General features: G+C 37.6%; 1 protein-coding gene across 2 annotated transcripts in view; it reads left to right on the top strand.

The window, feature by feature from the left end:
• The window catches only part of si:ch211-45c16.2 (mitogen-activated protein kinase kinase kinase 13), a 110,233-nt gene that overhangs the window by 58,978 nt on the left and 23,506 nt on the right, over positions 1-27,749 (top strand). The window contains exons 7-15 of one of the 2 annotated variants that reach the window (XR_007898488.1): positions 449-607; positions 5,069-5,177; positions 5,397-5,506; positions 5,591-5,707; positions 8,080-8,223; positions 8,563-9,268; positions 10,694-10,764; positions 11,198-11,486; positions 13,839-16,313. Coding sequence is in view for 1 of the 2 variants with exons in the window: in XM_051710608.1 (XP_051566568.1) it covers positions 449-607; positions 5,069-5,177; positions 5,397-5,506; positions 5,591-5,707; positions 8,080-8,223; positions 8,563-9,268; positions 10,694-10,764; positions 11,198-11,486; positions 13,839-13,940 (1,807 nt within the window). In the remaining variant the exon portion in view is untranslated. Of the gene's footprint in view, positions 1-448; positions 608-5,068; positions 5,178-5,396; positions 5,507-5,590; positions 5,708-8,079; positions 8,224-8,562; positions 9,269-10,693; positions 10,765-11,197; positions 11,487-13,838; positions 20,908-27,749 lie in introns of those variants that run through there. The other variant, XM_051710608.1, reaches the window with a different exon arrangement.

Here is a 27,749-nt window from a genome sequence, read left to right as displayed (position 1 = left end):
ATTGAGGCAGTAATTAAAGCGAAAGGAGCCCCTACCAAGTATTGAGTACATATACAGTAAATGAACATACTTTCCAGAAGGCCAACAATTCACTAAAAATGTTTTTTTATTGGTCTTATGATGTATTCCAATTTTTTGAGATAGTGCATTGGTGGGTTTTTGTTAAATGTGAGCCAAAATCATCACAATTAAAAGAACCAAAGACTTAAACTACTTCAGTCTGTGTGCATTGAATTTATTTGATACACGAGTTTCACAATTTGAGTTGAATTACTGAAATAAATGAACTTTTCCATGACATTCTAATTTATTGAGATGCACCTGTAAATACATGGACATCAAATATTGATTTGCATTTGAAATTATGTAAATATGAGATCTAGCTTTTAAATCTCTTTCATTTCCAGTGTCCTAATGCGGTGAACATATTCACGTGTGTTGTTTGCAGGTCGTTTGGGGTGGTGTTATGGGAGCTCCTGACGGGTGAGATCCCCTATAAAGACGTGGACTCTTCTGCCATCATCTGGGGTGTTGGGAGTAACAGTCTCCACCTGCCTGTCCCGTCCACATGTCCCGACGGCTTCAAAATCCTCATGAAACAGACCTGGTGAGAGACACAGTCATATAAAACATCATGGGGCACGTTCCAGTCACCTTCACAGGATATTCGGCTGTCCTAAGTGAAATGTGAATTGTAGGGAATCCGGTACTACATTTCACACCACCTCAGTACTCTATGGTGTTTGACTAAAATAAATGCACATTTATTTTCATTTTAAACATCGCAATGGCCGTTTATCATTATATATACAGTATCAACATGAAATATTGAATTGAGTTGAAATTACTGGTAGCACTTTACAATAAGGTTGTGTTTGTTAACATTAGTTAATGTATTAGTTAACATGAACTATTTACAACATTTATTAATCTTAATATATACAATTAATCGGTTGTGTATATATATAAATATATTTATCCCCTTTTCTCCCAATTTGGAATGCCCTATTCCCACTACTTAGTAGGTCCTCATGGTGGCGCGGTTACTCGCCTCAATCCGGGTGGCGGAGGACAAGTCTCAGTTGCCTCCGCTTCTGAGACCGTCAATCTGCGCATCTTATCACGTGGCTCATTGTGCATGACACCGCGGAGACTCGCAGCATGTGGAGGCTCATGCTACTCTCCGCGATCCACGTACAACTTACCACACGCCCCATTTAGAGCGAGAACCACTAATCGCGACCACAAGGAGGTTACCCCATGTGACTCTACCCTCCCTAGCAACCGGGCCAATTTGGTTGCTTAGGAGACCTGGCTGGAGTCACTCAGCACACCCTGGATTCAAACTCACGACTCCAGGGGTGGTAGTATGTGTCTTGTTTAATGTTAATAATATACGTTATATTATATATAATATAAACTGTCGAATTCATGGTGAACAACTACATTACCCACAATGCTGAAGATTGTTACCACAGAAATGGGAGACTCAATGAAACTTCCATTCAGCATTGACTGCTCTGATTGGAGGATCGCTTTGGGATTCCGGTTCAGTCGAACAGGTTTTTCAAAGGATTACGAATGGACCCAATGTGGAAGATTGCAAATTAAGGAAGTTGCTAAATTTGTAATTACTTCTGCACAGTGCAGAAAATCTTTCTCAGAACTATATATATGTGGTACTGATTGTTGATTCGATAGTGATTCAATATTTTAATTAATGTGTTTCCTTTGCTATGCAGTGCTAATAAATGTCCTGCAAATATTTGGAACATGTGAATTGCTTTACAAAAAGGTCTGTCAATGTCACACCTGAGACGTTTGCCCTGGCGGCCACCAGAGGGCGCTAGGTGTTTAAGAGACTTTTAGTTTGAAGTTTTACACAGGAACAAAACAAAACTAAAACTCGGGAACAGAACCAACATCACATCCATGGGGGTAACAGGAAACAACAACTGACCAAGACACAAGCAAACACAAGGACATTAAATACATAGGCAAACAAGGTAAACGAGAAACAGCTGGGAACAATCAGGGCAGGAACAGAGACACAAGAAGGTAAACAAAACTTCAAACTAAAAGTCTCTTAAACTCCTAGCGACCTCTGGTGGCCGCAAGGGCAAAAGTCTCAGGTGTGACAGTCAATACCTACAATTAATGCTTTTTTATTGTTAAATAATGTTAGTAAAGAGCCTGCAAACATTAGTAACACATTAGTTAATGTTGAAATATACAACTTACATACAACTAGGTTCCCAAATATGCATAATAAATACTTCATTATCATTATTATGAATTGAGTCAACAAACATTAGTTATGCATTAATTGTTCAAATGGTTTCCACTTTACAATAAGGTTCACAAAACTCAAATACATACATACATACATACATACATACATAAATATATATATATATATATATATATATATATATATATATATATACATACATACATACATATATATGTGTATGTTTGTGTGTGTGTGTGTGTGTGTGTATATATATACATACATAATATATATACATACATGCATACATAATATATATATACATACATAAAATATATATATATATATATATACATACATTCATAATATATACATACATAATATATATACATACATAATACATACATAATATATATATATATATATATATATATATATATACATACATACATACATTTTATATATATATATATATATATATATATATATATATATATATATATATATATGCCTACATAATATATACATACATACATAATAAATATATATATATATATATATATGTATAAGTGTGTGTGTGTGTTTATATATGTATATGTATACAGGTGCATCTCAATAAATTAGAATGTCGTGGAAAAGTTCATTTATTTCAGTAATTCAACTCAAATTGTGAAACTCGTGTATTAAATAAATTCAATGCACACAGACTGAAGTAGTTTAAGTCTTTGGTTCTTTTAATTGTGATGATTTTGGCTCACATTTAACAAAAACCCACCAATTCACTATCTCAAAAAATTAGAATACATCATAAGACCAATAAAAAAAACATTTTTAGTGAATTGTTGGCCTTCTGGAAAGTATGTTCATTTACTGTATATGTACTCAATACTTGGTAGGGGCTCCTTTTGCTTTAATTACTGCCTCAATTCGGCGTGGCATGGAGGTGATCAGTTTGGTGGCACTGCTGAGGTGGTATGGAAGCCCAGGTTTCTTTGACAGTGGCCTTCAGCTCATCTGCATTTTTTGGTCTCTTGTTTCTCATTTTCCTCTTGACAATACCCCATAGATTCTCTATGGGGTTCAGGTCTGGTGAGTTTGCTGGCCAGTCAAGCACACCAACACCATGGTCATTTAACCAACTTTTGGTGCTTTTGGCAGTGTGGGCAGGTGCCAAATCCTGCTGGAAAATAAAATCAGCATCTTTAAAAAGCTGGTCAGCAGAAGGAAGCATGAAGTGCTCCAAAATGTCTTGGTAAACGGGTGCAGTGACTTTGGTTTTCAAAAAACACAATGGACCAACACCAGCAGATGACATTGCACCCCAAATCATCACAGACTGTGGAAACTTAACACTGGACTTCAAGCAACTTGGGCTATGAGCTTCTCCACCCTTCCTCCAGACTCTAGGACCTTGGTTTCCAAATGAAATACAAAACTTGCTCTCATCTGAAAAGAGGACTTTGGACCACTGGGCAACAGTCCAGTTCTTCTTCTCCTTAGCCCAGGTAAGATGCCTCTGACGTTGTCTGTGGTTCAGGAGTGGCTTAACAAGAGGAATACGACAACTGTAGCCAAATTCCTTGACACGTCTGTGTGTGGGTGGCTCTTGATGCCTTGACCCCAGCCTCAGTCCATTCCTTGTGAAGTTCACCCAAATTCTTGAATCGATTTTGCTTGACAATCCTCATAAGGCTGCGGTTCTCTCGGTTGGTTGTGCATCTTTTTCTTCCACACTTTTTCCTTCCACTCAACTTTCTGTTAACATGCTTGGATACAGCACTCTGTGAACAGCCAGCTTCTTTGGCAATGAATGTTTGTGGCTTACCCTCCTTGTGAAGGGTGTCAATGATTGTCTTCTGGACAACTGTCAGATCAGCAGTCTTCCCCATGATTGTGTAGCCTAGTGAACCAAACTGAGAGACCATTTTGAAGGCTCAGGAAACCTTTGCAGGTGTTTTGAGTTGATTAGCTGATTGGCATGTCACCATATTCTAATTTTTTGAGATAGTGAATTGGTGGGTTTTTGTTAAATGTGAGCCAAAATCATCACAATTAAAAGAACCAAAGACTTAAACAACTTCAGTCTGTGTGCATTGAATTTATTTAATACACGAGTTTCACAATTTGAGTTGAATTACTGAAATAAATGAACTTTTCCACGACATTCTAATTTATTGAGATGCACCTGTATTTAAGTAGTTAAGTAAAATATCACCCAGGAACATAGGTGAGTGACAATTTTTCGATATCCATCCAACTTTTCTCTTCCACAATAAATGTTATTATATACACCTTTCAGTGTTGAGAAATGTGTTAATAGTATATACACTATATACTGTAGTATCATAGGCCTTCATATACATTAATAAACACTGTTAAGAGGCGCTGTTCCTTGTTAGTTCACATTAACTATGTACTGTATCTATAAATTAACATAAACCTAAATGAATAAATGCTGTAAAAGGGTGTTTTTCATTGTTTTCAAATGTTAACTTATACACATTTTTAATTTTAAGAAATGTGTTAGTATATGTATTTATTAACAATAATCAAGATTAATAAATGCTGTAAATAAGTGTTGTTCATGTTAACCAATACATTAACTAATGTTACCAAATGTGACCTTATTGTAAAGTGTTACCAATAATTTCAATGAGAGTGTGCAACGAAAGCATGATACAGAGTGACGCTAGAGACATGAAACTATTCAGGAAATCATCTGCGGTCAGTTTATACATTGTATCATCGTTATTAAAAATATTTGACTGCAGTGAGCTGTGTAACATAAGTTTAATGAGTGGGGTGAGTTTGTATTGATAATTTTTCTCGCACCTGCAGGCAAGGTAAGCCCAGGAATCGGCCGTCCTTCAGACAGATCCTGCTGCACCTGGATATCGCCTCTGCTGATGTGTTGGGAACCCCACAAGAGACCTACTTCAAATCTCAGGTGAGGGCATAAACACATCAACAGAGTACTGCGTTGGAGCCGTCTAGAAAGAGCCATTGTCTAGAGATATCGCTCCAGTATCAAGTAATAAAGAAAGACAAATCATTTTAAGAAGGTCAAAAACGAGTTATCAGTTTGATTCTTCAGAAGTACTAAAAGAGTCATTAATGGAATCAGTGAAGAACCAGAATCATTTATACGTTTGTGTGTTTGTGATAGACGGAATGGAGAGAAGAGGTGAAGAAACATTTCGAGAAGATCAAGAGTGAAGGCACCTGTATCCATCGGCTGGACGAGGAGCTGATTAAACGCAGGAGAGATGAGCTCAGGTGAGTGTTGTCACACATGTGCAGCTCGACCTGCAGAATTCATGTGCTGTTCGTCTCTTTCCATTCTGGCGCTTTGTGTTTCAGACATGCTCTGGATATCCGAGAGCATTACGAGAGGAAACTGGAGAGGGCCAATAATCTGTACATGGAGCTCAGTGCCATCATGCTACAGCTGGAGGTGCGGGAGAAGGAGATCTTCAAGTAAGTTCTCAAACGTTTTTCATTTAGTGTGTCAAGTGTTGTTCACTCTGGTTGCGTTTTTGCATGGGTTTTCTATGTAAACATGCACTAGACAGAGCGTTCTTTGACCGTTGCGCCGCATCAGACTGTCTTATCAGCGTGCAGGAGTGCTGCATTTGTAAGATGCTGTGTCAGCTTAAATTAACTTCAGCTTTTAAAAACATGTCTTGAGACGCCTGCATTCTGTTGTGCTCGTTTTGCATCTAGCTTTTTTTTATTCTGAACAGCCCCTTACAATTGGAATTGAATTGGCCACACACCACATGATGTTGAATTGGAGTTGGAATGAATTTGCTGAATTGCAATTCAAAGAAATTCAACACAAGTCACACAACAGAAAATTAATTAAAGTTTTGCGACAAAACATAAATAATAACATAATATTGACCAAGTACGCCAGCTTATTCCCTGATATACAGAATACTTTTGTTTTCAACTGATTAGACATATTTCTCTAAACTAAATTAAATACTTCTGTTCTAGAGATTCTTGAAGTTCTTCCAGCAAGGTCTATAAAATTCAAGTTAATTAAGTTAATTATTTAAATAAATTATTATGTATTTTATTATATATTAATTATATATATATTATATTATACTATTATAATATTAATTAATATAAGGTTAATAATATTATAAAAACAATAATAATACATGATATTAAGTTATTCATTAACTTAAGTTTATTTTTTTACATATTAAGTGTATATATTTAATTCAGCAGGTTGCATATAAAAAATTGTTTATTGTTTTCTGTGTATTATAAAATGTTTATGGTCATTTGTACTTACAATTAAAATTAAGTTAATTATTATATTAATTATTACATTAATATTACTTTATAATTTTATAATATATAATTATTATATTAAAAGAATGTTAATAATATTATATTAACGTTAGCTTATATTAAGTTAATTGTTTATATATATATATATATATATAAACAGTGTATATATTTAATAATTAACTGTGTGTGTGTGTGTGTTTATGATATATTTTAATATTAATTATTAATATATATCATATATTTTATCATTATTATATTAATATAATGTTAATAATATTATATTAATATATTGTATTATATAGTATATATAATATAATATACTATTAACTCATTATTTTTATATACAGTATATACAGTGTATATATTTAATAATGAAATGTGTGTGTGTGTGTGTTTATAATATATTAATATATTATGTACTATATATAATATAATATACTATAACTCATAAGTAATTTTTTTTTTATATATACACCGTATATATTTAATTCACTCAGAGTGTGTGTGTGTGTGTGTGTGTGTGTGTGTGTGTGTGTGTGTGTGTGTGTGTGTGTGTGTGTGTGTGTGTATTATATATACTATTTATATATACACCGATCAGCCACAACATTAAAACCACCTGCCTAATATTGTGTGAGTCCCCCTCGTGCCGCCAAAACAGCGCCAAACCACATCTCAGTATAGCATTCTGACATGATATTCTTCTCAGCACAATTGTACAGAGCGGTTATCTGAGTTACCGTAGACTTTGTCAGTTCAAACCAGTCTGGCCATTCTCTGTTGACCTCTCTCATCAACAAGGTGTTTCCGTCCACAGAACTGCCGCTCACTGGATGTTTTTTTGTTTTTGGCACCATTCGGAGTAAATTTTTGAGACTGTTGTGTGTGAAAATCGCATGAGATCAGCAGTTCCATAAAAATCATCATGCAGATACGGGTCAGGAGCTTCAGTTAATGTTCACATCAACCATCAGAATGGGGAAAAAATGTGATCTCAGTGATTTGGACCGTGGCATGATTGTTGGTGCCAGACGGGCTGGTTTGAGTATTTCTGGAATGTCTTAATGGCCAGACTGGTTTGAACTGACAAAGTCTATGGTAACTCAGATAATGATGTGATCTACTAAACATATATATATATAATATAATTTAGTAGATCACATTTCAAACATTGGTAATTGTTTCTTGTTTGTGTTGTGTGTGTGTGTGATAAAATGTTTATGGTTAATCCCATTTGAAAATTGAAATGTATTATTAAAAAATGAGAGAATATGAACTCTAACCTCTTCTGTCCCTGAATGCATTCGACTCACTGAAACTCTAATTAAACATAATCTGCTTAAAGCTCGACCCGTCTCGCTGCATATCGTGCCAAAATAACAATGACCTACATTTGCACAGACTGAATGAGCACACTATGGTATACACAGTCATTCTGTGAAATCTAACGGTCAAAAATGACTAAATCTGACTTTGTACATAGAGATGTTTTTAAAGACATGAGCCAGAGCTGCCTGTGAGAGGTTTCTCGTGTGTTCCTGCAGGAGAGAACAGGCTGTGGAGAAGAAGTATCCTGGCACATACAAGCGGCACCTGGTTCGGCCCATCGCGAGGCCCAACGCTGTTGAGAAGCTCATCAAGAAAAAGAGCAGCATGAACCACAAGCCTGGAACACAGCCGCCTAAGAGGTGTGCGATCTTGCTTTTATACAACAGTTCTATAAACAAGAAGGTAATATTGAGTAAATTACATTTCAGACACAAAGTGGCTAGCCATTTTTGGTTATTTTTTCTCCGTCAAATTATACAAAGAAATATTCCATTGCTTTTGTTCAAAATATCAGCTCTTGGAATGCCAATTTGATTGATTGTCCAATTAAATCAAGTTATAAATAAAGTTATACATATTTTTTTGATGCAGTAACAGGGTTGGATAATGTGTAGTTAAAGACAATGAAGCTCTGCCGAATGTTCATGCAATAGTATCTATCATGAGGTCATTAACTTCATACATTTTATCTCCCGCAGACCGGATCTGCTGCGCTCCGACTGCATTCCCAGCGTAGAGCCTCTTCCTGCCCCTTCCCCCCTGTCAGGAAGCCCCAAAGTGTCCACCCCTCCTGGAAAGAGCCGGTACCGCAGTAAACCCCGTCACCGGAGGGCAAACAGCAAGGGCAGCCACAACGACTTCCCAGGTGTGCTGAAGCCCAATTCCGGACCCTCGGAGGAACAGCAACCCCTCCAGGAACAAAACTATCCCCATCACCATCACGCCACGCCCGAGGGGCCGCTCCTTCCGGTGCAAAACAGGGCAAACGCCGTCACCAATTGCGCCAACAACCTACGTTACTTCGGTCCCGCTGCGGCTCTTCGCAGTCCGCAAACCGACCACCTCCAACGGAGGCTGTCCGGCTCCAGTCCAGATCTCATTTCCACCACAGTGGACGTTGATTCACGCCACCGCAGGTCCTCAATACCCCCTTCCAAAGGCTCAGGCCAGGGACCGCTGTGTCCCTGCTGCCAGGCGCATCCTTTCCCAGGCTGCGTGCCTGCTGTGCCCAGTCACCCGGAACTCCCACACTACTCCCTGCTGAGAACGTGTGAGGGAACACCACCCGCTGTCAAACGGGCGGTGGACCCGACGTCAGATGGAAAGGGAGAGCAGCCGGAGCAGGGGTCCCCACGAGGAAGCTTATCCAGCAGCCTACTACACACTCTCAGACCCCTCAGAAATGTGAGTTTGAATATCTTAAAGAGACAGTTCACCCAAAAATGAAAATTCTCTCATCATTTACACACCCTCATGCCATCCCAGACATGTATGACTTTCTTTCTTCTGCTGAACACAAATTAAGATTTTTTAGAAGAATATCAGCTCTGTAGGTCCATACAATGCAAGTCAACAGGGTCTAAAACTTTGAAGCTCCAAAAAGCACATAAATGCAGCATAAAAGCAATCCATAAGACTCCAGTGGTTTAATCCATGTCTTCTGAAGTGATATGATAGCTGTGGGTGTGAAACAGATCAATATTTAAGTCCTTTCTTACTATAAATTCTCCTCTCTGCCCAGGAGGTGGCAATATGCACAAAGAATGCGAATCGCCAAAATGGTTCTTAGGAGGGCTGTTTGAAAGGGAAGGTTTTTGGTAAAAAAAAATAAAACGTAAAAAAAGGACTTAAAAATTTATTTTTTATCTGACATGGATTTAACCGCTGGAGTCTTATGGATTATTTTTATGCTGCCTTTATGTGCTTTTTTGAGCTTCAAAGTTTTGGTCACCATTCACTTGCATTGTAAGGACCTACAGAGCTGAAATATTCTTCAAAAAATATACATTTGTGTTCAGCAGAAGAAAGAAAGTCATACACATCTGGGACAGCATGAGGGGGAGTAAATGATGAGAGAGTTTTCATTTCATTCATACTCTTGTAAGGATTACTGTGTACAGTGTTAGAAAAACGACTTTGAAACTGTATCTTACCAAGCTATAAGCTATTTGAAGTAGTTAAACTATCTTAGCTACAGTGCTAGTTACTAACAAAAGCAGTGCATTGAAGCTATTTTAGGTGGCAAAATCTTTATATAAACGCATGATTTTTGAAGCAATCAGAGCAGGATGTATCTGGCACAAATACATGGATCCTCAGTTATGGTGACGGCATTAAACAGCATTTGACAATGTAAATTTACACTTAATAAAACCAATAACACTAGAAAACACAATAATTTATCCAAAAATATTTGCCCACAAAATATGACAAAATTCCAAGTGAATCAGTAAAGTTGTTCATTTACATGAACTTTTCAAAGGTTTGTTTTCATCATTTTGAATGAAAACACACCAAAATGCTCCGCTTCTGAAACGACTTTCCTTTTTGGGTGACGTCACAAACCCCTCTTATTTTTTTATCTCTCCTCCAATCTCCTCTCTCCATTCTGGTTTGTACTGTAACGCCCACTTTTCACGATCCTATCAATTCTCGATGGATACAGTCAAGTTCTATACAATATTTGTTCACTTGGAAATAATGTACATCACATTTCGAAAGTAAAATCATGTTGATAAGTTGGTAGCATTGTAATGTGTGCATTTGTGTGTATGTGTGTCACTACAGTACATTCATGATTTAATGGATTAACTTGTAAATGTCTGTCAGGGGGGCGATGAGTCATCGGAGGAAGAGGAGGGAGAGGTCGACAGCGAAGTGGAGTTCCCACGGAGACAGAGGTGAGATTGCTTTGATTATAATAATTACTCTTGTCAGTTTTACTCTTGTACAGCATCCATACAATGAAAGTAGATGATGACCAGGGACTGTCAAGCTCCATAAAGGACAAAAAGCATCATAGAAGTGTATCATAAAACAAGCCTGATTATATTACCAATCGCAGCACACACAGAATATGTGAAAGTGATGTTCGTTTTATGAATAACTTGTGGTGCTTTTTGGAGCTTGGCTGTATAAAGCATCATCCACTTTCTTTTTACGAAGAGCAGAAAATCGGAAACGCATCTCCTTTTGGGTTGCATGCAAGAAAAGAAAATATTTTCCTTTTGGAACACCATGGGGTCCGTCGCCATCAGTTTTGAGTGAACTGTTCCTTTAGCTCTTGATGTGTTTTTAAATAAATGTGTTAATCTCCTGCTTGTCTCTGTGCAGGCCTCATCGCTGTATGAGCAGTTTTCAGTCGTATTCCACCTTCAGCTCAGAGAATCTGTCTGTATCTGATGGGGAGGAGGGGAACACCAGCGATCACTCTCACAGCGGACCTCTGGAGCAGAGTGCCAGTCAAGACGAACATCTGGACGAGCTGCTGTCACACACACCTGAGATCCCCATCGACATCTCCACACAGTCTGACGGGCTGTCTGATAAAGAGTGCGCTGTACGCCGCGTCAAGACTCAGATCTCGCTGGGCAAACTGTGTGCTGATGAGCACAGCTATGAGGTAAACAAACGTTAGGTGTTACAGATGGAAGGTCATGAGGGTTCTTAAAGGAATATTCTGGGTTCAATACAAGTTAAGCTCAATCGACAGCATTTGTGGCATATTGTTGATTACCACAAAAACTAATTTTGACACATTCCTCCTTTTCTTTAAAAAAGCAGAAATGGAGGTTACAGTGAGACACTTATAATGGAATGTATTGAACCCGGAATAAGCTAAACTAAGGCTTGCATGACTACTATTTTTACTAGTTGACTAGAAAAACATCTGCTTAGTCAGTGTATTTGTCATGTTTTCCTTTAGAAGCATCTAAACATAGTAAGACTTTAGAGAATTAAGTTCTATATTTCTTTCCCTATTGGTTTTATTATATCATATGCATAAGCATATTCTTGTATGCATAATTCTATCATTTTGTGAGGTTTATGCTTGAAAAGAAAAATAAATACCAATAGGGTAAGAAAAATAAACTCATTGTTTACACATTTGTTGACTTTGTTGATGGTGCGGAAACAATGTGATTATTAATATTAATAGCTGAACAGTTAGTTATTATAGTTATTATAAAATGTTTATGGTCATTTGTAATTACAATTAAAATTAAGTTAATTTATTATATGAATTATTACATTAATATTACTTTATAATTTTATAATATATAATTATTATATTAAAAGAATGTTAATAATATTATATTAATGTTAGCTTATCATATTAAGTTAATTGTTTTTTATATATATATATATATATATATATATATATATATATATATATATATATATATATATTAACAGTGTATATATTTAATAATTAACTGTGTGTGTGTTTATAATGTATTTTAATATTATTAATATATATCATATATTTTATCATTATTATATTAATCTAATGTTAATAATATTATATTAATATATTGTATTATATAGTATATATAATATAATATACTATTAACTCATTATTAATTCTTTTATATACAGTATATACAGTGTATATATTTAATAATGAACTTTGTGTGTGTTTATAATATATTAATATATTATGTACTATATATAATATAATATACTATAACTCATAAGTAAAATTTTTTTATATATACACCGTATATATTTAATTCACTCAATATGTGTGTGTGTGTGTGTGTATTATATATACTATTTATACATACACCGATCAGCCACAACATTAAAAGCACCTGCCTAATATTGTGTAGGTCCCCCTCGTGCCGCCAAAACAGCACCAACCCGCATCTCAAAATAGCATTCAGAGATGATATTCTTCTCACCACAATTATACAGAGTGGTTATCTGAGTTACTGTAGACTTTGTCAGTTCAAACCAGTCTGAACATTCTCTGATCTCTTTCATCAACAGAACTGTCGCTCACTGGATGTTTTTTGTTTTTGGCACCATTCGGAGTCAATTCTAGAGACTATTGTGTGTGAAAATCCCAGAAATACTCAAACCAGCCCATCTGGCACCAACAATCATCCATGTGATTATCTAATCAGCCAATAGTGTGGCAGCAGTGCAGTGCATAAAATCATGCAGATACGGGTCAGGAGCTTCAGTTAATGTTCACATCAACCATCAGAATGGTGAAAAAATGTGATCTCACTGATTTGGACCGTGGCATGATTGTTGGTGCCAGATGGGCTGGTTTGAGTATTTCTGGGACTTTCACACACAACAGTCTCTAGAATTTACATGAATGGTGCCAAAACTAAAAAACATCCAGTGAGCGACAGTTCTGTGGATAGAAATGCCTTGTTGATGAGAGAGGTCAACAGAGAATGGCCAGACTGGTTTGAACTGACAAAGTCTACGGTAACTCAGATAACCACTCTGTACAATTGTGGTGAGAAGAATATCATGTCTGAATGCTATTCTGAGATGCGGGTTGGCACTGTTTTGGCGGCACGAGGGGGACCTACACAATATTAGGCAGGTGGTTTTAATGTTGTGGCTGATCGGTGTGTGTATGTGTGTGTGTGTGTATATATATATATATATATAATTAAACAAGATTTATAAATGTTATAAAAAAATCAGTGCTCACTGTTAGTTGATGATACCTAATGCATTTGCTAATGTTCTAAGAAATACAACCTTGTTGTAAAGTGTTACCAAATATTTTTTAATGCATAAACTTGAAACATTTTGATATGACTCTGTTTTAATAAATAATGCTTAATATAAACAACAACAAAAAAAGCATTCTAGTATTGGTTACTTGTTGACAGGATACTTGTTTATAGACATGAAATGGAACATGAATTTACTAAGTGCATCTTTGGTTTTGATCCCTCAGTATGATCAGACTGAAATGTGAACTTCTTGTTTCTCTCTCACTCAGAATCCGTTGCATTTCGGGGACTCTGACTGTGACACGTCGGATGCAGAGTGCTCTGACGCCACCATCAGGAACAAGCAGCTCGCTGCACCCTCTTCCTGGTGAGCTCCCAAACCCCGCCTCCACGCCGGAGCCTCTGGAGGAAACCACTGCAGTAATCCGAGCCTGTTTATAAACAGCCATGGCCCATTTTACCCCAACCTGGAATTAGTATCTCATAATTCACCTCTCTCTGAGCAACCTCAGGCACATTCCTCTGATGTAATGATGTAGCTAGTGCAACATGCATAAATTATTTTAATGCAATTTTGACGAGACACAAACAAAATCAGGAACTCAAGTAATTGTACCAATCCTGCACTGCAAAAAATTTAAATAAATTTGTTTTCAGTATTTTGGCTTGTTTTCCAGTAAAAGTATCTGAACATCCTTAAAAAGAGCGAGAGATGTATTTACTTGAAAAGCAAAAAAAGAAAAGTTATAAAGAATTGTTTTCAGAGAATATAAAATACATTTTTCTTATCACATTTGCAATTGTTTTTATTTGTTTTAAGCACAACATTTTGTTAGATTTATGCTTAAAACAAGTAAAAAGCAGAAAAAAACGTAATAAAAATAAGACTACACTTTAAAAAAACATAATAAAAATAAAACATAAATCTATGTTTCTATGTAAATATTAAATATAATAAATGTAAAAACATTTATATTTACACTTAAAAAAAAAGAAAAGCTATTTGCCTATGTGGCAATAAACTAAAACTTGATAATATCAATTAGACTAAATTAAAAAAAGGTATTAAAATAGAACTTAATGTAAAAAAAAACGAGTCTTACTAAGCAAAACTGTGACAGATATCACGACTTGTTTACAGAGAATACTGTATAAGAGTTATGTTTATTTTAACCTATTTTCTAAACCCGTTTTTACTTGTTTTAAGTATAAACGTCAGTAAATTCTGTTAGATTTACCCTCAGTTTGCCTCTCTGGCAATAAATTAAACTTAATTGATTAATAAAAATAACACTAAACTTAAGTCTTGTCATACACAATTTTGCATCTTAAGTAAATGCATCTCATTTAAAGGATGTTTACATGTTTTTAATAGAAAACAAGGCAAAAATGCAGTGCATGCAGAGTATTAGCACTGAAGTGTACCAGAAACTAGGCAACTCAATACCACAATCCATTAGACGGTTAGTTAGATAGGAATGCAATGATTTTGTGGTCTGCGGGAATGTGTGTTTATATGTCCATAGGTACGTGAAAGGACGTTTTGGAGTGTAGAACCAGTTAAATTAGAACTTTTTAATGGGACCACAGACAAAACAGGACAATTGAGCTCAGCCAGCTGGATCGGTCACTCTGGCAAAGACTAGCTACCTGCAACTTCCTGAGTTTACAGAAATGACACTCTGTTCCCTACTGAGGGGGAATCAGGGATTAGCTTGAGCACCAGCAGGAACTTCCTCCTTTCGTTCTTTTCGTTTCTCTCGACTTCAAAAACATGGGACCTGTGGATATTTCCCAGCATGCCCGCTTGGTCGGCATTTGATTCAGCCAATCAGACGGCTGCTACCGCTGCTGCTGCCACCGCTACGGACAAACATGGAGTGACTCGAATGACGACTGCTCTAGTGGAACGTGTTTGATGAACACATCAGTGTTAAACTGGACCGAAGCAGAGCAGCGTTCTCTCATCTCAGGACCGCATTTGAAGAGATGCTGCAGATGGCCAGATGAACGTTTTTCCGTCGGCTTGTTTGTTTGAATGGTGCGGAAGTGTGACATAGACTTGAGAGTTTCTTTTCATTTGTTCTGTCACGTTTATCTTGACGCAAAAGCTGACAATGTAGATGTTCTGTAGATGCAGTATCCCTTTAGATCAGGGGTGCTCAGCCTTTGTTGGTTTACAATCCTTTTTTTTATGTTCCAAAATTCTTGCAATTCCACACCCCACTCGATGCCACCAAATTAAGCTGTACGCTTTTGAATCTCGCTGGCATGATTACGTAATTACATAAATTATATTCTTAAGATTAACAACGCATTTTACTCTTAAGGGTAAAAATAGTGGTTGTCCGAATAACCGCAGGCTTTATCTGAATGATCTCGATATTGATTCTTAGGCTTTGTTCACACTTCTGGAAAAATTAGTATTTTATTTTTTCCTCAAATCCGATCATTTAGACTGACTGTTAAAACTGCAAGTTCTGATTTTTTTTTCTGTTCAGACTGCAGTAGCTTTTACTAGCATGTCCACATTGGTTGTCATTGTAACAATGCAAACTTGCATACTTGCGAGTTTAGTGATTATGTCTAATTATGATTTTAATGAAGGCAGCATCCAAATATGAACACATTCGTCACAGACAACAGCTTAAAAAACGTGAGAGGTGGCATATGCAATGTTTGTTGCTGCTACTTTGTCTGAAATTACAACGGACGCCTATTGTCCTGTATATTGGCAGGTAGAGGTTGACCGATAGTGGATTTTGCCGATACCGATAACTAAGGTGGTAGAAAAGGCTGATAACCGATTAATCGGCCGATAGTTTTTAAAATTGATTTATTTAATTTATAGAATGTTAAAAAAGTCTTTCCTTGCTATGATGGGCACAGACATTGAGTCTACAAGTGCCCAAAGTGAATACAATCCCAGCAGTTTATTGTGCAAAATGGAGATTTGGTGCATAAACTAAACAAGCCTGGAATATACTTACTTATTTTGAAATGACAGAGACTTGGCTCCATTATAGACCTCTATATTTAAGTATTTACCAAATTAAGCTTTTTTATAGCCTACATTCACCAGATTCAAACTATTGGCAAATATCGGCATGCATTTTTGCCTATAATCGCAACTATCGGCACCGATTAATCTGTAAAACCGATATATCGGTCTACCTCTATTAGTGGGTTGCGAAACGTCCCGTTTTGAGGGCTTTGTGTCCCGTATAAAAGCATGAAAGGGTCAAACAGCGAGACTCTTGAAGAGGACCCCCGTCCTGGATTGAAGCGCTCAAAATGCTTAAGCGTCCCATATTCGCGTGAGACATTCAGTATCTTGTCGCGTTGTGGTGGCTTGCAGCCGGTGTGTGCGTTACCACACATTAGTGCATCTCTTTGGGTGGGTAAAGCCGATGTCTGTATTATTTTAAAAGAGGTTTGCATTGCTTTGGCTGCCTTGTAACACATACATGACATATGGGTTATCCCTATTATGACATATGATCATCCCTATTCACTATTCCCCTCATAGACAGATTTTTTTGTGTTTTTTTTTCCTGTTCAGACTGCAAAAATGTAAACGGATTTGAGTCAGATAAACCAAAAAATGTGTTTGTTTTTTTTTTCTGCCTGAGTGAACATAGCCTTAAAGTCCCAAGAGCGATCTTTAACATTCAAGTTTATTTCCGTTTTGGTTGTGTTGATTATTTTATCTGGTTAAATAAAAAGCAATGGGACTGTATAGTTGGTGCCCTTTCGTATATTCGCGCAACATTATCACATTCGGTGTGAACAGACTAATTGCTTGTCGGGATCGTAGCGCATCACGTCTTGTTTGGACACGGTGTTGGAGTGGAAAACGCACATCTTATTTCCACCGTTATATAGTTTTGCGTGATCTTTGCGTCATATTTTAAGCACAAGTAAAAACGATACTATAAAAATCTACTAAAAGATACAGTTCTTTGATAGCCTCTGTGGTCACATCTTCATCTCTGGCAGCCTCTAGGTTGAGAGCCTCTGCTTTAAGACCAAAGCATACTTCCGCATGGTTACATCTACATGGCGTTAAATTTCGTCATCAGCACAGTACGCGCATTTGACGCATGCACTCTATGACAGCTTTGTGATACTCGATACAGTCAACGGACTGTCCGCATGTCTAGAAAAACGGTGCTGCATGCAGCCAGTCCGTTGACTGTATTGAGTATCACAAAGCAGTCGTAGAGTGCATGTGTCAAACGCCTCCATATGAGCTCGTGCTCAAAAGCATATACTTGGAAAGGCCAGTGCGCTCGACTGTGCGCCAGACGTAACGGCACGCGGAAAAACAAGCATACCTTAGCCGTTAGATTGTCTTTAATGTGTCGTTTGGTTGTGCTGGTGTTTGTGAGTGTGTCTGGTGTACTGTTCAAGGAGACTGCAGAAGCACAGACTGCTGTCGTTTGTTTAAAAGTCGTGGATGAATCAGCAATAATGCAGATTTTGCGCTCAGGCTAATGAGAATCATTCGCTCAGGTTGACTGTCTAGCAGGCTGGACAGATGCGCCATCGCATGCACCCTCGCTGTTAGACAAGTTGGAAGTAAACTGCTTTTTAAAAACCTCTATTTTTACACGTTGAGCTTTTCCGAGAAAACAAAAAGAGATGACGTGCTTTTTGCTGGATGCTCAGGTTAAATGTTTTATAGCGCGAATGAGTCTCCACTTGGGACAATGAATTTGTTTGTCTTGTTTTAGCTGTAGTAACAAATAAAACTAGCCATGGTCGTTCTTGGAAACAGCAGATGAACGTTAAAGGCCAGTAACTTCGGCCACGTATGCACTGAACAGTTTTGGAAGCGACTCCCAGTAGATGCAGATGAATCCTCTGAATTATTGATTTGCGTCGTAGAATTACGCTCTGTGTGTACAGAACCGGATTATACACTCAAAACTGGAGTGACACCGTATTTAGCGAACGTGGCCTTTGTGTCTTTAGTGTCATTTAAAAACTCCCTCGCAAATGGGATTTTTGTCACCTTGTGAAAGGGATACTGCATCTTTCAGGATGTCTGTCTGTAATTGTTGCTTTCATATTTCCCGTGTGTTTTTAGATCTAGATGTACTAGTATAGTAGTAGATCAAATGCCTTGTTCATCATGGGTTCAGCGCAGCCAGATCCTCCATTTGTTGCTTAACTAGACATGGCAATGAAATTAAACTGTGAACGATGTTATTTTTTGTCTAATTGCGGCTTGCTTAGAGGAGACTCGCAAGTTATTCTACAGTAGAGAATTTGCGAGAAAAGCATGCTGCGCGTATCATATCATATTTGCCGCGAACTAACAAAGCAAAGGCCACAGAAACAAACTTAAAGTCACCATGAACATCTTCGAAATCTTTTATCAAAATGGAACAATTTGCTCTGCCTCCGAAATGACTTTTCTTTTTGGATGATGTCACAAATCCCTTGTGAACAATGTTTCATGCTGACTTTAATCTCTAGGCCAATTTCCCAATTAAATTGGGGAAAAAAGCAGCCATTTTTACTGTTCATATTTTTGTTGATGTTGTTGTTGTCCATTATGATGGGAGCGTGCTGACAAAAGCCGGATTTGTTTAAATGAAGTGAACTTTTTAACATGGTCCAATGGTAATGAGGGCAAACCGAACACTCACCAACCTCATTCTTTGTTTACGTGTAATTCCGAAGATCACGCCGGGGTTTTTAGTGAATGATGTATGAAGTCGCCATCACAAATCCTGCAAAATATGATTTTAATTTAATGTTATTTAATTTAAAAGTCCTTTCTTTTTTGTAGCTGGTCTACACAATCATTAACTAATTTATTTTGAAGCGCTAGTTCGATTGCTGTTCATTTCTGTACTGTCTGGATTTCATAACTATCTCTTGTATGTAATAACCGTCTACTGAGGAGAGAATGTTCACTTGTTCTGGGGGAAACAGCAACCTAAAAGTATAGTGCACCCAGAAATGAAATTTCTGTCATCATTTCCTCACCCACCTCCTGTTATTTTTCTGTGAAGCACAAAAGCTGTCAAGCTCCAAAAAGGCACCAAAGTATCATATTACAAGTCCTCTGAAGTCATAAGATAAGATTTAAGATATTTGCTTATAATCTTCTAAACCGCAGCAGCTCTCAAATCTCATTGTGCATATTTAAAAATTGCCGCATCACTTTTGGTTAAGACACACATGAACAAATGGTGCTTTGGACTCGAAGACATCAAACCATTGCAAATGCACTATTTTTAAATAATTACAGGGATATGAATTCGATTTCAGAGTGCACACGAGTTGTATTAAATACAGTGCATTAATGGTCCTTTTTTTTTGGTGCTTTTTGTCATTTTTGGAGCTTGACAGATGTTGTCACTATGAACTGTCATTGTATGGAAATGACAGAGTTGTGTTCCACAGAAAAAAAAGAACTGCATATTGGTATGGTAACAACATGAGGGGTGGAAATAATAAGCACATTTTTATTTTTGATTGAACTATTCCTTTAAGAGTTTGAAATGGGGAGCTGCACCAATTCGATCATATTATCACTTTTACAACTGGACTTCTTTTCAAATCTCACAATTTCATCAGTCGATTATATTGGCTGACGTTTATTCTTTATAATAAAATGACCCACAGCTGTTCTGGTTGTAAAGAATATTCCAGATTTGAGTATGTAGGTACTTCAAACGGGCATTTAGCTACTCTTTTTCTTAATTCAGCCATCTCTGTCCTCCTCACATTTACCATTTTTAATTGCTTTATCATCTGCTGCATATACAGGTATTTTAAGATTAACTATTTTTGTGCAGAATGTATTCAGCTCGGGGCTCTAGTTTGTTTCTTACTCATGTCCCGCCCCCTTCTTCCTTCCTGGTCTTGAATGGTGTTATGATGAACCAATCCCGATGATTTCCTGTAACAGCCTGTGTACAGTGCAACAGGAGTGGCGTGTGAAATCAGAGCAGAACTACTGCATGGAATAAACACTGATGTACTGTACCAAACATACCAGCCTCTGCTCATTCTGTTCATGCCTGATGCTTGATTTAACTGCTTTGCCTAAAGAGTTTTTTTAAATGAGTTTTAAACCTGCCGTATATTTCCTGAAGACCTGAAGAGTTTATATATGATTGAAAAAAAATATAAAAAGCATGCTTTGAATGCACTGTGAGTTGCTTTGAATAAAAGTGTCTGCCAAATGCATTAACATTGTAAAAAAAAAAAAAGGTTTTTGTGCCCATTTATTCCATGTCTGTTAGCTTTGAGATCATCTCTTTAAAACAATTTGCAGTCTTTCTTTTCCGGAAAATGGACCAAAAATATTAATGAATCATCTTGCACTCAAGGGTGTCCTGTTTTTTCGTGTTTCAATGGGAAATGTCAATTCAAAGCAATACAAAGCAAAACTGAGCTGAAGGGTTTGATAACTAATCGTTTAAATTAGTTGCATGTTCAAAGTTCACATGTTTTATTGCATTGTAATTTACCATATACAGGGTCAAGTGTCTTTATTACAGTGTTTGTGAAGAAACTGTGTCCTGTACTGTAATGTTCAATGAGGTGAGAGAAAAAAAGGTTAACTTGCCCTAATTTACTTGTACATGAAATGTAAATCAATGTATGAGTTTATATATAAATATATATATATATATATATATATATATATATATATATATATATATATATATATATATATATATATACACACTGTAAATCATTCAAGATCAATTGCAGGTCTATTTGATGCAAAGACTTCTCAAACGTAGGTACAAAATTTGACTTTTTTTCCCCAAAGTCAACCTTTGTATTGCATATCCATACTGTAAAAGTTGTATGCACTCTAAAATTAGCTGGGTTTAAATAACACAATTGACAACCCAGTGCTGGGTAAATATTGGGCAGAACACACGGTGTGGTTAAATTAACCCAGCAAACACATTTTAATCCAGCAGGCTAGGTTGTACATAAATGGTTATCGTTTTCATTTTTATTAACTAGTAGCATGGTTATATTAACAGTTATATAACAGTGAACTAGACAAAATAACACTCGAGATTTAATACAAGTTAAATCATTATTAAATGATGACAAGTCAGTTTGCAAAAGTTATGACAAATTCATTAAAATCCATAAACATGCATTGGCATCTGTGGGAAGAGAATTGATATCAGTGTTTGTTCCAGTTCAGTATATAAAAACCTGTGCTAATATTAATGTGTGCATTTCCAAAAACAGCTTGACCCAGCAAAGTTTGGTTAAAAACTACCCAACAGGGACATTGGTGACTTCATGCAAAGGGCAGACATGTGAGAGACAGCTCTGCGCACTTTGCTAATTTTTTTAATTATTTTCATGATATAATCCAGTGAAATTGGATACACCCAGTCAAAATCCTCAGGCCCTGGAGACATTAAAAGACTCTTACGGGTTCAAGATGAAAGCCCAGACAGGCCTGTGGACCGGGGACTCAATTTGGATGGCGCGGCGGGAGAAGGAATCCAGCATCAACTGTCCAACATGTCGGTGATGTTGACGAAGGTACCTGCGGACTTGGAGGACCTCGCTGTAATACATCGATGGATTATGGCAATGGAAAAATAATTCTCTGAGCTAGTCACAAGAGTGACAGATGTTGAAAAACGAATCGATTATTTGGAGTCATCAGAGAGGGAATTAGCCACTAATCTGCCCGTGACCAAAGTTGATTTGGAACGTGTTCTTGAAAAGCTTGAAGATCTTGAGAATAGAAGCCGCAGGAATAACATTCGAGTGGTTGGAATTCCTGAGCATGAGGAGGGCAAAGATATGGTGAAATTCCTAGACAAGCTTTTCCCAAGTCTGCTCGACATAAGCTCACAGATCTGCTGAGGGAGGAAGGCCCCGATCGATTCTGGCCAAATTTTTTAGATCATCCGGTAAAGATCTCGTGTTGCGCCAGGCGAGGAGCAAAGGAAAGCTTTCTTGGAAGAATTACAATATTTTCTTGTTCCTGGGCTTTGCGAACTCGACAAGAGACTCAATCGGTTTAAGGAATGCATGAAACTCTTACATCAGCGGAAGATCACTTTTGCTCTGATGTTTCCAGCCAGACTGAGAATAAACACCAAGGATGGCAGCAAAGTATTTACATGTCCCAATCAGGCAATGTCTTTTATTGAAACAATGGGTGAGTAACCATTGGGTGTTTTTCTTGTGAGTGGATTGACTCACTGTACATACTCTGGCTTTTTTGTTTCTTTTTGCGTTGGCTCCGCCGAGCGGCTGGAGTTTGTTTTGTTTTGTTTTGTGGCCTAACACTTTTCCTTAAAGACACTTTTGCATTGATGGAAGATCACTTTTACAATGAAGTTCCCGGGCAGATTGAGAATAGACACTACGGATGACCGCAAAATATCTACATGCCCACACAAAGGATGTCTTTTATAAAGTTGGCGGACTGTGTAAATCATGGGATATACTTTTATGCAGCCTCCGAGTGAATTGACTCTTGACCATCCGAGGAACCGGGATGCGTGTTTCGTTTCCTTTTGTGCTGGTTCCGCCTAGCGGTTAGAGCTTGTTTTGTTAAATAACATTACTTCGGGACAGTTATGGATGAATCTGTCAGATCCTTGTGCTTATGCCTCCTGTTGGCTGGAGTATTTCTGTGGGACATTGGAATGATTATGTCATCTGCTGCACTCATCAGCTGGCTCACTGAAGATTCGTTTGTCTGTCCGAGGAAACTGAATGGCTTTATATCGGCTGGAACTTGTTTTGTGAAGGAACACACCTTTGAGACAGTTCTGTGAATGAGTCTTCACATTCTTTGTGTTTATTCTGCCTATTGGCTGGGGGTTTTTTTACAAAATATTTGATGTTATGTAATATTTCTTTACAAATTTGTGAGGCAAAATTGAGCAATCTGATGGCAAAATTGTCGCGGGGCTCTCGTGGGCGTACATGGACTCTTTCAGTTTAGAGGGATTGATGCCGGTTGGCGCTTTCGTGCATGGGATTAATGCGCATGATTTTCTTCTTTCTGTTTGTTTTGTTCAGGGGGAAGTTTGGGGTTTTATTGTTGCATTGATGTTGAAATGTGGTCTTCATAATTTTGTTTTTGGCACACAATTTATTTTATCTATTATATCAATGTCAAATGTTGGTAATAGTGTACTATCTCTCTCCACATGGAATGTGAATGGGTTGGGGCACCCCATTAAAAGAAGGAAGGTTATTACTTTTCTTAAATGTAAGAAATATGATATAGTGTTTCTTCAAGAAACACATCTTTCCCCACAGGAAGCTGAAAAATTTGGGAAGATATGGGGTGGACATGTTTACTTTAGTGTTGGCTCAAGTAAGAGCAGGGGAGTCATTATATTGATTAATAAACATTTACAATTCAAATGTCTCAAACAGTTTAATGATAAATTAGGAAGAGTCATTATTGTTTTAGCAGAAATTCAGGGGCAAAGTCTGATTCTGGCTAATATTTACGCACCTAACGCTGATGATCAGGGCTTTTTTATAGATCTTGAACGGATGCTGCAAACCGCTGGCACCCCTCATGATATAATTTTGGGAGGAGACTTTAATCTTTTGATGGACTCAGTCCTTGATCATAATGAAGCAAAAGTGTGTAAACCCCCTAGAGCAACATTGACACAACATTGACGCTTCACAGGATGTGTAAAAATCTTGGTCTTACAGATATTTGGAGACTTTTGAACGCATCTGGTAGGGACTATAAATTTTTTTCATCAGTCCATAAGATTTATTCTAGAATAGATTTTTTTTATATATATCCAAATCCCTAATTTCATCTGTTGTTGATTGCTCAATTGGAAACATTTTAGTCTCGGATCACGCCCTGGTGATTTTAGAGGTGTTGCCATATACAGAGAAAAATAAATCATATAGTTGGCGCCTTAATGTATCCCTTTTGCAAAATCCTGATTTTCAACAAATGTTAAAGACTGAAATCAGTGTTTATATGGAGACCAACTGGTCCTCAGTATCCTCTGTGGGCGTGGCTTGGGAGGCACTTAAGGCGGTTCTTAGGGGTCGGATCATACAGTATGCCTCATTCATCAAAAAATCCAAAGCACGAAAACTCGTGGAGTTGGAAGGAAATATTAAAAGTGCAGAGGCAGAACTGAAGCACCGTATGTCATCTGATGGCCTCAGAGAATTGACCCGATTGAAATATAGATATAATACTATTTGACGCAGAAAGTGGCGTTTTGGTTATTCAGGGCAAGACAGTCATACTTTGAGTCGGGGAACAAAGCAGGGAAGCTTTTGGCTAGATATAAAGCAGAGAGAGTTTCTTTCTACCATTCCCTCAGTGAAATCTGCTGGTGGTGAAATTTGTACCTCAGCCATTGATATTAATAATGCCTTTAAAGAATTCTATATTGATCTTTATAGTTCCATGTCTTGTCTACTGATGAAGATATTAGAAATTTTGTGGAACCATTAGATCTTCCTAGACTGAAGACTGAGCAAAAAAACGCTCTTGATTCTGAGATAAACTTGGAGGAGTTTGACGAGGTAATTAAGTCCCTACCTACTGGCAAGGCTCCGGGGCCAGATGGTTTTGCAGCAGAATTTTTTAGATCCTATGCTACAGAACTGGCTCCACTTTTGTTTATACTGAATCATTAAAGAATGGAAAGCTTCCTCCAACCATGACACAAGCCCGGATCAGTCTGATTCTTAAAAAGGACAAAGATCCAAGCAAGTGTAAAAGTTACCATCCAATCTCCCTGATCCAACTAGATGTAAAAAATTTTGGCAAAAATTTTGGCTAACCGATTAAGTAAGGTTATGACATCTCTTATACATATAGATCAGGTGGGGTTTATTCGGGGCCATAGCTCTTCTGATAACATCAGGCGTCTCATCAATATCATGTGGTTAGTAGCGAATGATCAGACTCCGGTCACTGCCATCTCATTTGACGCCGAAAAGGCGTTTGATATGGTAGAATGGGATTATCTTTTTAAGATTTTGGAAATGTATGGGTTCGGGAGTACATTTATTGGTTGGATTAAGTTACTTTATAAACACCCTGTAGCAGCGGTACAAACAAATGGATTAATTTCAGATTATTTTACTCTGGATAGGGGCACCCGGCAGGGTTGCCCTCTTTCCCCATTATTGTTCTGTCTTGCCCTGGAACCATTAGCAGCCATGATAAGAAAGGAGGATGATTTTCCAGGGGTGATTGCAGGAGGTGTGGCACATAAGCTTCTGCTTTACACAGATGATATTTTATTATTCGTCTCCGACCCCACTAGATCTATGCCTTTCCTCCACAGAATTATTCATTCCTTTTCCAATTTCTTAGGATACAAAGTCAGTTGGTCTAAATCCGAAGCTTTGGCTTTGACAGCATACGGTCCAGTAACGGCCTTCCAGCCGGGCACCTTCCAGTGGCCCAAACAGGGCATTAAGTATTTGGGAATTTTATTCCCAGCAAATTTGTCTGATTTAGTCAGAGTTTATTTTGATCCCTTAATAAAAAGGTTTTCGAATGATGTGGGCAGGTGGGCTTCATTACACTTATCGATGATTGGGAAGGTTAATGTAATTAAAATTAATTGTATTCCAAAATTCAACTACCTGCTACAGTCTCTCCCAGTAGATGTCCCCCTCTCTTATTTCAAGCAATTTGATAGCATAGCGAAGTCCTTCATTTGGAATGGTAAGTGTGCCAGGTTAAATTTCAATAAGTTACATAGGCCGATTGACAAAGGTGGGTTAGGCCTACCCAAGATTTTGTTTTATTATTATGCATTCAGTCTCAGACATTTGGCTCATTGGTTGCTTCCACCTGAGAGAGCCCCTCCCTGGTTTTGTATTGAAAAGGAAGCTCTTGCCCCTATCTCGCCTCTGCAAAGCCTTTCGATCAAATTAATCGGTGAAGTTAAGTCACACCCCGTTATTTTGCATTTACACTCGATATGGACAAAGGTGTCCAGAGTGTTTAATTCTGATATTTATTTAAATGTAGCCTCGAGCATATGGCAGAACCCTAAACTATGCATTAATAAGTCCCCTTTCTGTTGGTCAGAGTGGATTGTGAGGGGGGTTAATACACTCGGTGACCTATATGAGAGTGGAGTATTGAGACCTTTTGAAAATTTGGTTCAAAATTTTGAGATTCCCAGGTCTCAATTTTATAAGTATTTACAGCTGCGCCACCTACTCTGCACTGTTTTTGAGAGTAGCATACACCCCCCTAGTGTGGCAGATACTCTGGGAGTGGCGATTACTGCTTTTGGAAAAGGTCATGAGGCATCAGTGTATTACTCCCTGCTAATTCAGAGTCTGGGGTATGGAGCTTTAAATTCCCTCAAAAGAGTATGGGAGGAAGATTTAAATTTGTTTTTGGAGGAGGGAGTGTGGGCTAGGATTCTTAAAAACATCAAGTCTGCATCTAGAGATGCAAGGGTGCGCCTTATGCAATTTAAGGTTCTACATAGATTTTATTAGACCCCTTCTAAATTGTATAGGCTTGGTCTTAAGGACACACTCACCTGCTGGCGTTGCCATTTAGAAGATGGAGACACCACCAATGTTTTTTGGGGGTGTCGTAAGATACAGGAGTTCTGGTTGAGGGTCCAGAATTTTATGGCCGACTTATTGGATACTCGGATCTCCTTTTGCCCCAGGCTCTGTATTTTGGGTGACAGGGCGGTCATTGATGTAGGAGATAAGTACATGAAGAATTGGATCCTGGCCGGTGTTATGGTGGGTAGACAGGTTATCCTTGGAATGGAAGTCAGGATGGAAGTCAGCTGGAGCCCCCTCGTTTCGTGAGTGGAGCGAGGAGATGGGCAGGGTGGCAGCTTGGGAAGAGTTGTCATATAGAAGGCTAGGCAACATGGATATGTTCATCAGGAGGTGGGGCAGCTATTTGGCCTTTTTGGAGGACTCTCGGGGAGGGGCAGTGGAGGGAGACATGTTGTTTTAAATGTGTATGTTGTAGCCTTTTTGTTTTTGAACATATACTTTTTTTTTAAATGTATTTCTAAATATTTTCTTCTGTTTTATTGTTTGTTTGTGTGTCTTTTTCAATTGTATTTGACCACTGGGGTATCTGTTTGTGTTGGGTGGTGGGGTGGTTAATGTTTGGGAGGAAGGACTGTAAATAATACAATGTGATTCTAAATATTCTGTTATTT

This window comes from Myxocyprinus asiaticus, chromosome 11 (genome assembly GCF_019703515.2).
Source record: "Myxocyprinus asiaticus isolate MX2 ecotype Aquarium Trade chromosome 11, UBuf_Myxa_2, whole genome shotgun sequence".
Lineage (NCBI taxonomy): Eukaryota > Metazoa > Chordata > Actinopteri > Cypriniformes > Catostomidae > Myxocyprinus > Myxocyprinus asiaticus.
Note: the sequence above shows the minus strand (reverse complement) of the source record. Positions and strands in the feature narration are given on the sequence as shown.